Genomic DNA, 17,000 nt, shown 5'->3' on the forward strand with positions numbered 1-17,000 from the left:
TCAGACACTTCTTAGCTGGGTGACCCTGGGCTAATCACTTAACCTCTGTTTGCCTCAGTTTTCTCAACTGTAAATTGAGGATAATAGTAATACCTATTTCCTAGGGATGTTGTGAGGATCAAATGAGATAATATTAATAAAAGCACTTAGCACAGTGCCTGGCACATCTTAGGCCCTATACAAATGCTTATTTTCTTTCCCAGCAAAATGGACATAACACTAGTACTAACTACCATCTAGGGCTGTAGTGAAGAAAATGCTTTGTAAATAAACCTTAAAGTACTATGAAAATATGCTCTATTATTATTTTAGCTTTGAAATAGGAACGTCTCAATGCCTAGCTGACCTAACAGAAGAGGTGGTAACTTAAGACTGAATAACAAGGGCAGCTAGGTGGTGCAGTGAATAGAGTACTGGCCCTGGAGTCAGGAGGACCCAAGTTCAAATCCGACCTCAGTCACATAACACTCACTAACTGTGACTCTGGGCAAAGTCACTTAACCCCAACTTTGTCACCAAAAAAAAAAAAAAAAAAAAGAGGTGGTAACTTAAGGCAATTTGGCCCATTTCCTCAGTCTCCTAGACTACCAGAATTTGATAATTATCTTTGTGAGTTTGAAACAATTTTAGGAACTTAACTTAAAAAACAAAAACATTTGTACTTTTGAAATAGGCAAAAAAGGGAAGGAGGTGGGGTGGGGCCAGAGGAAGCACAGTGGGGTACCTATGAGCTTGTCATAGTCGATGCCTTTGGCGCTGCTGGTCTGCACAGTCCAAGGATCTACAAAATCCTCTTCGCCTTCAGTGGTCCCAGGCTCCCCGCTGTTGTTAGGTCTGGAGTTTGTGGGAGGAGAATCGGCATTATAATCCTGTCCTGTCACTTCTTTGTAGTTTATTTTTAGTGACAATAATTGTTTTACAGCAGAATCAATTTCATCCTGAAAAAAAGAAATAAAAAAACAAAAACAAAAAACAATAACATTTTAATTGTGAACATGTCCTCCATAAAGAAAGCCTCTTCTAGCATGGGTGGAAGTCAAGTGAGCAAGGAACTAAATCTTCATTCTTTCATCTCCCCCAGAACCTAGCATAGAGATGAACACTTAATAATGTTTTCTTAATAGTGACATTCTTTGTAACCTTCTCTGATGCTGTCCTTGGAACCTGGCCTATGCATTCTTGCCTGTCTTTGCTCAAGTTCTTGATCAGGAAGGCTGGGCGCTGCATCTCTCATTGTGGAATTCCTACCCATTCTTTCCAGTCTAACTCAAGTGCCACTTTCTCCAGAAAGCCTGCCCATATAATAATAATAGTAATGATAATAATAGCTGGCATTTATACAACACTTTAAGGTTAGCAAAGCACTTTGCAAAATGTATCTCATTTTGTCCTCACAACAACACTGAGAGGCAGATACTATTATTATCCCTATTTACAACCGAGGAAACTGAGACAGACAGTGGTTAAGTGATTCGTCCAGGGTCACACAGTTATCTAAGGCCAAATATCCATAGTTAATAATAAACTTTTCCCCCTTGGACCTTATGTGGTACTTTGCTTAGATTTCTCTTACACACTTAAATTGTTATTTTGTCTAATAATTATTTGTGTATGTGTCTTATTCTACTCAACTGTCAGAAACTTAAAGGTAAGGCCTGGATTTTGTCTGTATTTCCTATCTGCCTTAAAGGACCTAGTGGTTGTTGTTTTTCAGTCATGTCCGACTCTTTATGACCCCATGGTTAAGTCTGTGGGGTGTTCTTGGTAAAGATACTGGAGAGTTTGCCATTTCCTTCTTGAGCATGTGCCCATTTGACAGATCAAGAACTGAGGCAAATAGGATTTAAGTGACTTGCCCAGGGTCACATAGCTAGTAAGTGTCTGAAGCTGGATTTGAATTCAGATCTTCCTGACTCCAGGCTTGGTGCTATATCTACTGTACCATGTAGCTATCCTAGTGGTAGGTGTTAAATAAACAGTTAGCTGAATTGGATTCAAGTCTAATTTAATAAGTAATAATGAAGGGTGGAATTGTTTTTGCAAGTGTGGAGGGCCAGCTCTGATCAGTCCAGCATAGGGTTAAAGAATTCAGATTGGAATTTAATTCCTGCCTGTTCTTGCCTTCAAGGACTCACTTTATCAGGATGTTGGCTCACCACTCTCCTATTCATTAACGGGCTCCTGGAACTGCCCGACCGTGACACTATAAAAATCTGGCTTGAGGGATAACATGTGGCAAACTAGGGAGGACTAGTCTCATACTTTGAGATAAGAACCTGAGAAAGCCCTGAGAATGATTGTCAAGGCCTGTTAATTAACTGTTAATCTCTATCTTGTAACCATTTGTTTAAAATAATGTAATCCTTTTCTCTTGACACTTTTATTGCATGCACCTTTGATGGATGTCCTGAAGGCATCTTTTACCTCTAGCTTTTAGCTCTAAATCTTGAAAGCCTAATCAACAATAGTTACAGAATATGCATAGTTTTCCCACATAAGGGATCCTTTGTAGTTCCAAACCCTTTTCCTATATATGCTGTGACCCTCAGATGAATAAACGGTTCAGTCTTTGCTGACTCGCCTGGCCCACATTTCTTCAGTTCACGCTCTCCCGCAAGTCTAACAAATGAAGGGGGGCAGCTAGGTGGCGTAGTGGATAAAGCACCAGCCCTGGATTCAGGAGGACCTGAGTTTAAATCTGGTGTCAGATATATAACACTTACTAGCTATGTGATCCTGGGCAAGTCACTTAACCCCAATGCCTAACCAAAAAAACAAAACAAACCAAACAAACAAAAAAACAAATGAAGGGAAACACTCAGTAATCAGTGTGATCAACATGGACATTAAAATGGGAATTATTTCAGGAGACTATGAATCCTAGAACCTTACTGAAAGTATCTATTTTACAAAGGAGAGTTGACATCTATGCTGCAATATATTTTATCAGTGGCACAATGATACGCCAACCATCATCGGGGCAAAGGAACTTTAAGACATTCAGGGCAGTGTTAATGATTTGCAGACATTTCAAAACCTGCTGACTACTAAGGAAGTTCACAATCAATTTCCTTAATAGGTTCCCATTAATTTCTGTGTTGGAAAAACCATCAGCATAAATTGTAATTTGTTTGCTTCTTCTGCTCCAAATGCATCATGATGGTTTTCTTGCTATTTCATTTGAACTATTGTTGATGTACAGAGGCAGCTCTGTCAATTTTGAGGAGAAAATAGAGAGGAAAAAGAAAATGATCTTTTGTATCTGCTGCTGTAAAAATATCATTGCCTTCTATAAAGATATGGCCTAAGCATCTAATTTTCTGTTATTGATCTCAACTGGTATTAATATTATGAGTGCATATTTTTTATCTCATCTGCTAGACAGATTGTTTATAGTCTATAATCATTAAAGAGGGTGACCAATTCTGGAACAACTGAACTCATTGCTTATTCTGTGAAATACTATTAGAAATTACTTACATCCTGGGATTTTTGAGTCTACATTCTATCTCCTCTGATGTTTGCTCTGGTCAATCTGGACTCATGGTTCCCAGAACATGACTTGAACTCACCTGCCTTTCTTTATTCTTGTCTCTAATCATTCTTCCCTCCCTATCTCTACCTGCTGAATTCTCATTTTAAAGTCCAATCTGCTCAATATCAGGTTTTTCTGCTCCCCCAAGTGGGTAACAACCTTCTTTCCTCTGACCTCACATAGAACTCTGCATCTCTCAAATACACTAAAAATGTGTTATTTTGATTTAGGATTTGATTCTGATTTATGAATGTGCCACCTACTCCTACTAGACTGTGAGATCCTTGAGGGAATGGGCTTATATCACTCCTTGTACCTAAAACAGTGTCCTACAAATAGTGTTTAATAAAAGCTTGTTAAATTAAAAAAAAAATCTACTGTGTGCTATGAATTGAATACAATGGACCACAAGCAACAAACCATAGCATATCCTGATTACTGGGGCATTACTGATTTACGAACATTAGAAATGTTACAAATGGGACAGCAAGGTGACTGACTGACACGATAGTTAATACAGCTGGGGTTCAAGTTCTGGCTGAACTCACTGATAATTCTCCAACTTGTGTTTTGGGCTGATGCTGACATTCTGATGGGGGGAAGAGGCGTGTGTGTGTGTGTGTGTGTGTGTGTGTGTGTGTGTGTGTGTGTGTGTTGCTAATGGATTAATGAGAGTCTTGCAAAAAGTCACTGGTTCAGGCAAAGCAATGTGGCAAAGTATGCCTTCATGTAGCTGCTGAAAATACGTGCCAATAATCTAAGTGGTAGAGATATAGAATTATGGTAATTTCTCCCATAATAACCACCAAAAAATAGCAACACACAAGTACTATTAAAATTCATAAAGACCAGAAAAAGTTCAGGTCCTTATGTTGTGAACAATGATCAGTTCAAAGTTAATGATGGGTCCTCAGCCTTAGACAAGTTAAATGTACTCATGTAGACCCTGGAAATCAATTATAATTTTTTTCTTAGGAAATCACATTATTGCCTTTGGAAAGAGATAGGTCCAATTTATTACTCAGCCTGTAAAGCTACACTTAAATAATTGGTCTTGAGAGATTAGGTCATAGATTACAAAAAGAAAAATACACATAGCCTAGTTTCCTTCTACCCCAAAGGATAAATTTTCTTGTTCAAATACATAATATTCTTTTAACTTTGGACTATTTTTAGAGGAATGCAATGATATGGAATTTTAGAATGTTAGAACTGGAAGAGACCTTAAGAAATCATTTAGCCCCACCTCTCATTTTATGAACTGAGGTCCATGTAGATATTTTAAGAGTGGCACCTTTTCTAATTAGATAAATAACTGTCCTAATAGTTTGGTTGAATATAGTTACACCATCCAAACTACACTATAGTGCCTACCTAAATACTCATTTTTATTTCTAAAGCTAAAATTGACATGATTAGTCCATTCTGAATCATTCTTCTTATAATAACTTATAATAACTTATCTTAAAATAACTATCTTATAATAAGATAAGTTCTTATAATAACTATCCTAAATTGCCTCAATTATCTGTGGGCAGATTGTCTTGTTTTTAAATATACAGATACATAGAACTCCACTTAATTATGAGGCTTGTTGACATTTCATTCTCCAAAAGAAAGTTAAAGACTTAGCCAGTATTGCTATTGAAGAAGGCTGGCAAGAAGGCTGGTTTGACAAGACAGTTTGAGGGGCGGGAGAGAAAGAGAGAAGAGAGAGTGGGGAGATAGAGAGAGAGTGAGAGAGAGAGAAGAGAAAATTTGAGAAAAAGTAAAAAGTTGCTTATTTCCATCTTAAACAGGATTTAGTAATTGTTGAAAATGGTAGTAAAATGGCTCCCTGAGTCAGGTCTTCCCAGCTGGCTTCATTTTATCTGAAATTAATTCACAGAACATCAGATGCATCTCATATCAACATACATCCCTAAGTCAAATACAAATGGTATTTCACCAAAAAGTCTGCTTCTCTATATGTGTTTAATAAAGAGTTGACTGTGTAAAGCTAGTATATACTGTGCTGCAGAGCATTCAGCATCATCTGTAGACATTAATGTTATCAAAACATATTCACTGACATTTATAAACCAAGAACATTTATTAACATTGATCATGTTTCATTTGTGGGACAGGGTAGCAAAACAGTCGAAAAATAGCACTGCAAAGATACCCAAATGTTTAAAAAAAAAAAGTCCAAATCTGGACATGTTTGTGTCTTTCACAGTTGTGCCTCTATCTTATTTTAGTCTGGATCCCATTGTTGTGGGGAACTTCTGGTTTAGAAACTCCTTCTACCAATGAGCATTGGCAACTTGGATTCTTAATTACCAAGAGGCCTGGGGTGCATAGAAGTGAAGTGAATTGCCCAAAGTAACATAGCTAGTAGGTGTCAGAGGTAGGACTTGAACCTAGGTCTTCCTGACTCCAAGGCTGGCTCTCTCCTTACTTTGAAGACTCAGAATTTAGCAAAGCCTTTCCATCCTATGGAAACAAAGGACAGAAAAGAAAATCTATTTTCCTAATTCAATTCAACAAGCATTTATTAGATCCTTCCTACTACATGAAAGGCCTCTCTTATGTTGGACATTGAGGATGCACATACAGAGAAGAGACTCCACCCCAGCAGATGTTCTCTGCGGCGAGAAGCAATCTGAGTCTAGTCTAGCTGGTCCCTAGTGTCACTGGACATGAAGTCCACAACAGGCCCCCACTGGCTGCCCTTCCAGGTATGTAGGACTTGCCACAGTTAGTGCTCCACTGATGATGCCTTTTTTTCACAATAACAGCATCAGGGATAGGGATCAGGGATACACCTGTGATTTCAGTCATGTATGAGCTCCTAGTATAGAATTCTGTCTACCAATGTAAGGTGACACCTGTACTGAGAAGTCAAGTGGCTTGCCCAGGGTCACAAAGCCAGTCTATGTCAGAGGAAGAACTTGAACCCAGGGCTTCTTGGCTCTGAGGTCAATTCTCCATACACCATACCTCCTTCTGTGCATTACTGTTGCTCATTATTGTCACTATTACTATTAATAATACCAGCAGGTATTTATATAGAGCTTTAAAGTTTGCAAAGTTTTTTATACACATTTTCTCAGTTGAGCTTTATAACAACTGTGCGAGGTAGGTAGTACAGGTATTATCACATACGTTTTATAGATGAGGAAAGCTCAGAGAGGTAGTGCTGTGCTCATGGTCACACAACTTCTAAGGTTATTACTCTGTATATATCTTGCAGGGACCTAGTTATTTACAAACTGTCTTCCCCATTAGAATGTACACTACCTAAGGGCAGGGACTGTTTTTTGTCTTTCTTTATATCGCCAGGGCTCAGCACAGGTCCTGGTAAAAAGGAATCATTTCATAAATGTTTACTGGCCGACTCTGTCAGAGACAGCACCTGAACCCAGGGATTCATTCTTAGGTTCGAGTTCAGATCTCTTGCCTCACTTGACAAGCTGAATAGAGGCCTTTAGAGGACATAGCTGGTAGTGACGAGGAGAAGGTCTGAGGCTAAATGATCAGTAATTAGATGTCATTTTATAGTCCAAAATGAGGAGAGAAAGTTTTATATGGCACAAAAATAGGGGAAGTGGACATAAAGGCTGTTCACTTCCCTTTTGAAAATCTTCAGTGTCTGCTGATTACCTCTAGACTAAAACACAAATTCCTTAGAGTGGTCAGGACCACCTGGATTTGACTCTGATACATGAGGGTTGTGTGACTCTGGGAAAGTCAGTGAACCTCTCAATGCTTAGGCAAATGGTTCTCAAACATTTTGGTCTCAGGACCCTTTTTCATTCTTAAAAATTATTGAGGACCCTCAAATAACTTTTGTTTAGATAGGTTATATCTATCAATATTTGCCATATTGGAAATGAAAGCATCTTAGTATTATTAGGAAAACAGTTTTTACCTTCAGCACATCCCAAGGGTTCTTGGACCACACTCTAAGAAAGACAACTCTCTGAGTCTAAGTTACCCCTAAGAAAAGGGGCTGATGTGCACTGATAGGAGTTTCCTTCACCTGGAAATTTCCCATACTAATGAAATAACAGGTCCAGTCCTGATTCCTAAGAAAGGTATTTTGGTCTTCGACAATCTACCCTCCCAGTCTTATTTTACATTATTGACCTTCACTCACCACACTGCCTCCCACCCCCATTCCTGCCAACCTAGACTTACTAGTTTTTCCCCAAATTCATCATTCCTTCTCCTGCCTCGGTGCATTGCCTAAACTAGTCCTCATTTCTGGAATGGCCTCCTGAATTAATTTCACCTCTCAGGCCCCTTATTATCCTTCAAGGTTTATCTTCAATGCTTCGTCTTACTAAAGCCTTTCCTGATCTCCCCAGGTGTTTGTATACTCTCCTTTCTCAAATAATCTTTGACTTCCTTCTATTGTACACACTGTTTCCCACTAGCAGAATGTAAACTTCCCGAAGGAAAGTACTGTTTGTCTTTATCTTCCTGATGCTAAGTGCCTTCTTCATTACAAGTAATTAATAAGATTAAAAAAACCAAAAAACAAAAAACTTAGTAGCTATATAAGCAGCCACTGGCAAAGGAAGTCAAAAAACCATGGCCTCTTCTAGCATATTAAGTAATATTCTAGTGTTTTGACAGAGCTAATTGAAGGGGAGCAAATCATTCCTAACTCATACACCAACTTATTTCAATCATTGGATAGCAATGGAACAATTAGAAAGAAACTAACTGATTTTAGAAACTAAGATTAATAGGTAAAGAATTCCAAAGTACCTTTGGTGCTTTTTCTGCTTTTAATGATCGGACAATTTCTCCTTGAGCTGTTATGCTTTTGAACAGCTCCTGTGGAGTGGAAGGATATGGTTCACCATTCAGAACATCCGCCATTTTCCACAGCTTAGAATAGTGAAATTAAAGTGCTTCAGGATAACAGCTGATTATACTCAACAGGTCAGAAGAACAAAATAGAGGCCTAGAAAAGAGAGAGAAGACACAAAAGCTATTATTCACTGTTGTTGGCTTAATAATTGCATTTCAAATTTTTGGTCTTCTCAGATATCAAAGAAGCATATCAACACAAAATATTAAAGTTGGAATAAACATCAAAGATTATCTAATCCAACCCCCTTACACCATGCTCCATCTCTGAAATGTGCTATTCATTGCCTTTCTTCCCAACTTCTTCCATGAAACCTTCTCTAACACCCTACTCCCCCATCTCCCAAAAGTGTTCAGCATCTACCATGGTTCACACTCAAATGTTAAATTACATTAACAGACATATATATGCCAACTAAAACCATCTGAAACATTTAGAAATTATTCTACTGTTCCAAAGTTAACCGTTTAGCTTTCAAGGTTTATAAGATTCAGCATATTTCAAGTCCCCAACAGAATTTTCATAAAAGTAACTAAAAATATGGAAGACTAGTATACTAACGTAGACAGATGAGAATTTTACCCTCACTTGAGCCTAATAAGCTAGATGTATGGAAACTATCAATAGACAATACCATGAGATAGGTTTTGAATTTGAATGTTATATAATTTACTCATAAAAGCTAATAAAATTCACACATGATTCTGAACATAATTTTTTTTGGGGGGGAGGTGCCACTCATTTTTCTGATTTGTAAAAATGAGGATGTTGCACTTTGGGCTCTACGGGGTCCTTTCCAACCCTGTAAATCTACTATTTAAATCAAACAGCCCATGCTATAAAAACAGTAGCTGTACAAATATCAGATTTGGGAGTCAAAGGGGGAGGTTTTGACAATGTAGAACTAAAGTTTGTAACATCTCCAGTGAGATTTAAAAATTTTGCTAATGTGCATTATCATAACAATACTTATTATACTTGGACCCTAACTAAAAACATTAGTTTAAATTTATGTGAAAATCTAGACATTATTTATCTACAGACTATTCTGAACACTACAGTTGTTTTTCTAGAAACAAGTCCAGTTTTTCTAGGTACCACAAGTTAATATGATACTTTAATAAACTTAAGCTTTCTGAAGTCAAACATGCACAGCAAATGGGTGTTTGCTCTCTCTCTCTCTGTTTCCTTGGGTACTAATTCCTAATGTGTTTTTGAAGTTATAAAAGTATAACCCTTGGTGTCCTCTACTAGCCAGCTGCAATATTCCCAGGCACTTGGAGGTTCACAGCTGACAAAAGTTCCTTATTTCAGTCTGTGTTTTAAATGAATACTGGGGACTCTATATAGTTCTTTTATTATCAATGCTAATTTGTTTAATTTTGAACCTTCTGAAAAGGTTTCTCTGTACATTGTATTAGTAATTATTTCCTTCTTAACTCTGAAAATGTTGGCTAAAAATCATGATATTCTTTATGGAAAGTTAGGAATGGCTAAAGCGGTAGTGTTCTAGCTTCCTTGTACTCCCCTAGGTTGAGGGTAGGCTGTGATTGGAGGGGTAGTCAGTAAGGCATAAAGAAGTCATTATCCCTATGTTGTGGTGCTTAAAAAAAAGACACCCCCCCCCCAAACCCATAATGACAACATTCCCCTATTCCACTTCTATTTTTCCACTGCCTGGTTTTACTTGACTATTCACTTCAAAATCGACAACTTCATAGTTTCTTTTCTTCATTTGATAGTAACATTCAAGTAATGAGCTAAACACTATTAACCTCACCTATTAGCAACCTTGCCTATATGAAGGGCACTGTTGAGAACCAAAAGAAAACTAATTTTGTAACCATCTAAAAGGCTCATAAGATCATAGATTTGAAACTGGAAGAGACCTCAGAGGTCACCTGATCCGACTCCTTTATTTTGTAGGTGAACAAGCTGAAGCACCAATTGCCTTGCCCAGGATGGCACCAGTCTCAGAGTCTATCACTTAAACTTTAGCATTTTATGTACTGGTAGCCTATGAATTCTTTTTCTACTCACCCGATTTTGATAAGCTGGCAAGATTATTATTAGATCATTCTAATAAATAGGTTAGACCTTTCCACATGATTTCACAAATGATGCAGCCCAAAGAGTCATCATCTGATGGCCACCCTTTTATTGCCATGGCTCTTGGAGGATGATCTAGTGTTGGGGATAGCATCTCCCTCAGAGAGCTGTGAGTATCAAATGAGATAATGTAGGTAAAGTACTTAAAGTGCTGTATAACTGTGAGCTGGCATTATTATTAATTTGGTAGGATCTCCCAGAGCTTGTGCTTTGTTGGCATAGACATCCAGAATTACTGCCACTTCTGAAGCATCAGAAGAAGGCTAATTTATCACTTTCCAAATGTCAGTAAACAAAATTAAAATAATGGGCCAATTTCTGAATGCTGCCTTCACAATAAAATTTTTTTTTATCAAGAAAATGACATTTACCAAAAATGCTCTCAATCCCACTGAATTTCTTCTTTTAGCAACTTCTTTTTTTTCTTCTTAGTGACTTCTAAGTCCTGTCCTGGTAAGGGACATCAGAAGCCCAAGCCCTTATGGATCTATTCTCCTTTGTCCAAGAGCTGGAATCTCTCTACCCCTCCTGAGGAGTTAACTTTCAATTTCTCATAAGTCTTTTGATTACAGACAAAGGGTGTGTGGGCTTCTATTTGAGGGCATTAGCTAGCTGCCAAATTATTTTTCTTTCCTCTTGAAAATTCCATGAAGTCATGGAGGAGGGACCCTAAGTTTTGTAAATCAGCTAAGGGATTGACCACGGAAAGCCACTCTTAACATGCTGGTGAGGGGAATACTGCCTATGAAACAAGAACCAGAAAGGGCATTTTCACTTAGTTAGAGGTAAGGGAAATATGGTGATCAACCAATGAAATTACAGGTAAAGAAGTTCTCCTCATTTTATCTTTCTTCTCTTCTTGTTTCTCAGTTTTCTTCTACTCAGTCCTCTTCTTTTCCTTCTGCCCTGATTATTTCTTTCTCGAGAGTTTAATAAATCGCAAATGTGTCTAATAGTCCTAAGGTAGTTTCTTGACCTCCAAAGGAAAGGTAGTTTAATAAATATTGCTGTCTGAAGTAACACAATTGAAATACTCTTATCTGAAATAATTAAAAATCCCTTTCATGTGAAAGTTTTGGTGGTCTTATAAGCCCAAGCTAAATAAACTCGTTATCAAGGAAGAACATCACACTATATCTTTAAAGAAAAAGCTGAAAAGTACTTTTAAAAATAAAATACAAACTATTTTTTCATTGAACAAATATTTAATCTTTTATTTATGGACTAGCAGTAAGTCGGAAAACTAGCATTTATGAAGTTCCTACTATGTGCCAGGCACTGTGGTAAGGATTGGGGATATAAACAAAGGGAAAAAATAAAACCAGACCAAACCAAACCCAGTTCCTGTTCTCAAGGAACTTGACTATACTGGGCGAGAGTTCAGTAAGACTCTTACCATTCTAAGAACAGTATTTGAGTAGGGAGAAGGATGAGAAAAAGAGGAACAGAACTCATTATCTTTTCTCCTAAACCAATCTTCCTCCTGACTTCCTTATTTCTGCAAAAGGGGCAATCCAGGAGTTGCTTTTGATGCTTCACTCTTACTTCCTGCCCTCTATTCCTACCTCCAGTCAATTGATTGCCATTGATTGATTCAATTGGTTTGTCCCCCACAGCATTTCCTCCTCCCACTTCTTTCCAATTCACAACACAACCACCTTAATTTCAGCCCTCACCACCTCTTGCCTACATTATTGCAAATGCTGCCTCATTGGTTTCCCTGCATTAAGCCCTTCCTTCCCCCAATTCATTTGGCACCCAGCTGCCAAACCGATACTCCTAAAATATCCTAAACTATATTTATAAACATACTAAAAAAAAGTGTCTTACTTGAGAATAAGGATAATAATATGAACGCTATACTAATAAATGAGAAGTATTAGAGAAAGAACTATGTAGACCTACAATTTTAAGGAAATAATCTAGTCTAAATCTAAAATGCAGGCTTTCCAAAGGCTTCTGCCTAAAGGAAGAAAACAGCTTTCCAGTTTTGTGGAGAGGGTAGCAGAGGGGATGATAGGAGCTATTCAGTTGCAGGTTTGGGGCTTTGAGTAGGGAGGGTAGAGGTTAAGTCTGAGTAGTTCTTTCACAGTGACCTAAATGCTAAGTGTTGGTCAAGCCACTTCAATGTTCAAGAAGCTTCCATAGATTCCTCCTGCCTTGAGGCTAAAATATAAACTCTCCTCTTTGGGATTTTAAGTCCTGCACCGACCTGTTTTTCCAGTCTGATTACACATAGGTTCTTCTCACACATGCTACATTCCAGCCAAACTTGCCTACTAGCTGTTGGAATACATGACATTCCACTTCCTGATTCTTTGTCTTGGTGGCTCTCCCTTAGGCCACAAATGCGCCTCTTTCCCGCCTCCACTTTTTAGAAATCCTAGCTCTCTTTCAGCCCACGTGCCATTTTCCATAAGAAGCCCTTCCTGATTTTCCCCAGTTAGGGCACATTTTGTACTCACTTATCTGTGTACCTGCCGTCTTCCTTCCAGTAACATGTAAGTAAGCTCTTGGAGTTTGGCTTTCTATCTCTAGTGCCTACATCAGAGTACAAATGTAACAAAATCTTGTTGAATTGGGGAAAAAGTAAGAGAACCACTGAACAAATAAGAACTAGGGAAATTGTTGAATTTTATATAAATTATATGTCAGAAAGATTAACAGGATATGACAATTATACAAAAGAGGTGCAGGGCAGCACCAGTATGTATAACCTGGAGCACTGGTGATTCAGAAAGATTTCTTAATGTCAAAAATGGAAGCTATCCCTCATCATCCTAGCCCAATTGTGGAGTGCCAAAGCAGTGCTAAGAGAATTTATGGAAGGGAGGATGACAATATCTCCCCTCGCCCCCCCCCCCCAATCCCAACAAAAACAAAAAACAAACCTTTTTTTAAGCAACAATCCCCCCCCCCCCCCCCCCCGACTTCTAGGCTTCAGCATGAGGGACTGGTTTCTATCATCAACCTAATAAAGAGCTTGTCTTTCACAAAGACAAATGGGGCCACAATTTCCTGTTTCTCTTTATTACAGGTTACCACCAAGAAAAGAATATGGCAAGAAATCAAACATTACCATTTAATAGTGACAATGATGATGGCTAACATTTCTAGACCTATGTCTTCCTTAACAATGACTTTTCTATAAGGTTTAAGGTTTACAAAACACTTCTATTGCCACATTCCTGTGAGGTAGCTAGTGCAAGTATTATTATCTACATTTTACAGATTAACTCAGAGAAACTGAAGAGGTCATATAACTAGTTAAGCCTAGAAGCCAGGACTCCACCTAAGTCTTCTGCTGGGAAGACAGTGTACCTTCTATTACCCCACATCAATCTAGCAAAAAGTCTTTCTTCCACTAAAAGGAAAAAAGTTCTATTTCCACATTTTATTCTCCATGCAATAAAACATGCTCTTAAAAAAGTTAGATAAGTGATTTATTCACAATAATTGGAAGGCAGTGTAAGAATATATTCATGTAATATCATGGAAATGTAATTCTGCCCAAATTTTCCTCATTAAGGAGGTAGAATCAAGGAAAATAAAGTAGAGAATTTTGAGTTTCTAACTCAAAATATTTAGACATTTCTAGGATTTCAATCGCATCCAACACTGAAGCATAAATCTCCATGACCACATTCCTGGCAAGTGGACAGCAAGTTTTCCATTAAAGATCTACAATGACAGAGCCTCACTGCTTCCTGAGGCAGCCTATTCCATTGTCTAAATAGCTATAACTGTTAGGAGTTCTTTCTTCCGTTGGGCTGAAATATGCCTCCCTAAAACTTCTACCCTTTCCAACACTGCAAAAACAAAGTAACTCTGATCAGTGCAATGCCTGACCATTATTCCAGAAGATCGATGATGAAGCATCTGATCCTTTCCTGACAGAGAGGTCATGAACTCAGGGTGCAGAATGAGACATATCTTTTTGGATATGTCCAATGCAGGAATTTATTTTGGTTGGCTATGCATATTTGTTACAAAGTTGGTTGTTTGGTTTTTTTTTTTTGGTGGAGTGGTGGGAGATTAAATTGATATTTGTTAATTTAAATACATAAAATTCAATTAAAAAACTATTCATTTTTTTCTAAGTTCTGCCCTCTCAGACCACACAAATATAAAGTAGAACCTCCCCAACTACCTCAAAGTATTAAAAACAAACACTATATATTTATGCACAGTAAAATTATTATACTAATTTCTAGATTCTCCTTATTGATGACAACTTTAGCAGTAACAGAACCCAGCTCATTCTCTTATTTAAGGAAGCAAGATGCTGACATGCACTGGCTCCTGACTACTCCCCCCAGCATCATTCTCTCTTCTTTAAGTTCTCTAACACTTTGGTAAAAGGTAATTACATGCAATAAAAAGAGCTAAAACTATCAGCAAAGACGTGAATACAAACCCAGGTGGAAGAGGAGAACTCTGCACACACAGGCTACAGCAGGATGTTCTACCAATCCCTTCCCAGTTCCCAATTTAAGCTCTCTTCTGAACCCCGCCTTCCTCCTACTCGGGTCAGAAGTGGGTTACTGGAAACCACCCTATTACTGAGAAATACTTAACAAAACTGAAAGCTACAGGCTGCCCCTTCCTGATGAAAAAGATAATCTTATGACTTAGCCTGGCTGATGAAATAGGGATGATCACACTTTTTGAAGGATTGGCTCATGCAATCCAAGACCCAGAACATTTATAAGTTAGCTGTACCTAACCTCTCTGGGTCTCTGTTTTCTCATCTGTAAAATGGGGATAATAATGTATTACCTATCTCATTGGATATAAATGGGTAAAGTGCTTTATAAAACCTTAAAGCACTACTGAACTGCAAGCTGTTATTACCCAGCTTATCCTAGGTCTTACACTTTTCTCTGTTTGTTTTCACCACTGAAACTTCTGCATCAGTGTCTTATGTATGCAGAAGGAAAGGAGGAATCATGGTGCAAAGGGAGGGAAGTGTTAGGAATTATAGAACATCAAGGTTAGAAGGAACCTCAGAGGTTATCTAGTCTAACCTATACCAGAGCATTTATTCTTTCCTCTTCCTCATCTTCCATTCTTCCAATGCCTTTTGCCACTCTTCTCCTCCCCCATCTCACATGAAGAGATAGACTTAACCTTGCCAAGGATAACCATTTTACCTGCACAAGCAATCTCCTTCCATCCCGTTTCCTCCAGCAGATTGTCTTCTCTGTTCTCTCCACTCAATCACTTATCTACAATCTCTCCCTCTCTATGGCTCCTTCCCTGCTGCCTAGAAACATGCCTATAACTCTCTCATCCTCAACAGACCCTCACTCAATCCTTTCACCTCTGCTTTTGTCCTGTATCTCTTCTGCCCTCTGTGGCTAAACTCCTGGAGGTCATATACAATAGGTTTCTCCATTTCCTCTCCTCTTAACTCCTTTCAGTCTGACTTCTGATCTCAAAACTACTCTCTTCAAAATTACCAATGGTCTCTTAGTTGCCATATCCAATGGTCTTTTCTCAGTCCTCATTCTCCTTGACCTCTCTGCAGCTTCTGACATTGTTAATCATTCTCTCTTCCTTGATACTCTCTTCAGGGTAGGTTTTCAGGGCACCACTTCCTCCTCGTTCTCCTCCTACTTGTTAGACAGCTCCTTCTCAGTCTCCTTTGCTGGATCTCTCTCCAGATCACATATAGGTGTTCCTCAGGATTCTGCCCCAGGCCCTCTTCTTCTTCTACACTACTTCATTTGGTGATCCCATCAGTTCCCATAGATATAATTTTTATCTCTAAGCTGATGAATCTCAAATCTATCTATCCTGCCCTAACCTCTCTTGCTGACCTCCAATCCCCAACTCTTTCAGACGCTGAACTAAATACCCAGTAGTCAACTTAAACTCAACATTTCCAAAATCGAACTCATTATCTTTTCCCCTAAACCCTCCTCCCATCTTAAATTCCCTAATAATGTAGAGGGCAACAAAATCCTCCCAGTTAGCCAGGCTCACAACCTAAGTGTCATCTGTCATTCCTCATCTCTCATCCTCCCTGTCCCAACTCCCTACATTCATGCTGTTGCCAAGGCCTGTTGTTCACCTTTGCAATACCTCTCGAATATGCCCCCTCTCTCCTCTGGCACTGCCACCACTCTAGTACAGGCCCTCATCACCTCATCCCTGGACTATTCCTATAGCCCGCTGGTGGGTCTGTCTGCCTCAAGTCTTTCCCCAGTCCAATCCATCCTCCATTAAGCTGCCAAAGCCAAAGTCATTTTCCTAAAGCACAAGCTTGACCATGACACCTCCCTACTCAATAAACTCTAATGGCTCCCTATCATTTTCAGGAAAAAATAAAAAATCTTCAGTTTGGTGTTCAAAGCCTTTTATAGCCTAGCCACTTCCCCCTCCACCCCAACTTCTTTCAAGTCTTATTGGTTACTTTCTCCCACATATTTTTAGATCCAGTGACACTGGTCTCTAGGCTGTTCCTCAGATTGGATATCCCAGCTCGCT

At 38.6% G+C, this 17,000-nt stretch overlaps 1 protein-coding gene across 3 annotated transcripts in view; it reads right to left on the reverse strand.

Moving 5' to 3' along the window:
• WARS (tryptophanyl-tRNA synthetase) overlaps nucleotides 1-17,000 on the reverse strand; it is a 42,512-nt gene that overhangs the window by 19,832 nt on the left and 5,680 nt on the right. The window contains exons 1-3 of one of the 3 annotated variants that reach the window (XM_027849136.1): nucleotides 14,926-15,021; nucleotides 8,294-8,492; nucleotides 725-938 (exon numbers count right to left, since the gene is read on the reverse strand). In XM_027849136.1, the coding sequence (XP_027704937.1) occupies nucleotides 725-938; nucleotides 8,294-8,407 (328 nt within the window). In that variant the 5' untranslated portion in view covers nucleotides 8,408-8,492; nucleotides 14,926-15,021. Of the gene's footprint in view, nucleotides 1-724; nucleotides 939-8,293; nucleotides 8,493-10,439; nucleotides 10,532-14,925; nucleotides 15,022-17,000 lie in introns of those variants that run through there. The other 2 variants (XM_027849138.1, XM_027849137.1) reach the window with 2 other exon arrangements.

The sequence above is a fragment of the Vombatus ursinus genome, unplaced genomic scaffold (assembly GCF_900497805.2).
Source record: "Vombatus ursinus unplaced genomic scaffold, bare-nosed wombat genome assembly UNPS02007284.1, whole genome shotgun sequence".
Taxonomy (NCBI): domain Eukaryota; kingdom Metazoa; phylum Chordata; class Mammalia; order Diprotodontia; family Vombatidae; genus Vombatus; species Vombatus ursinus.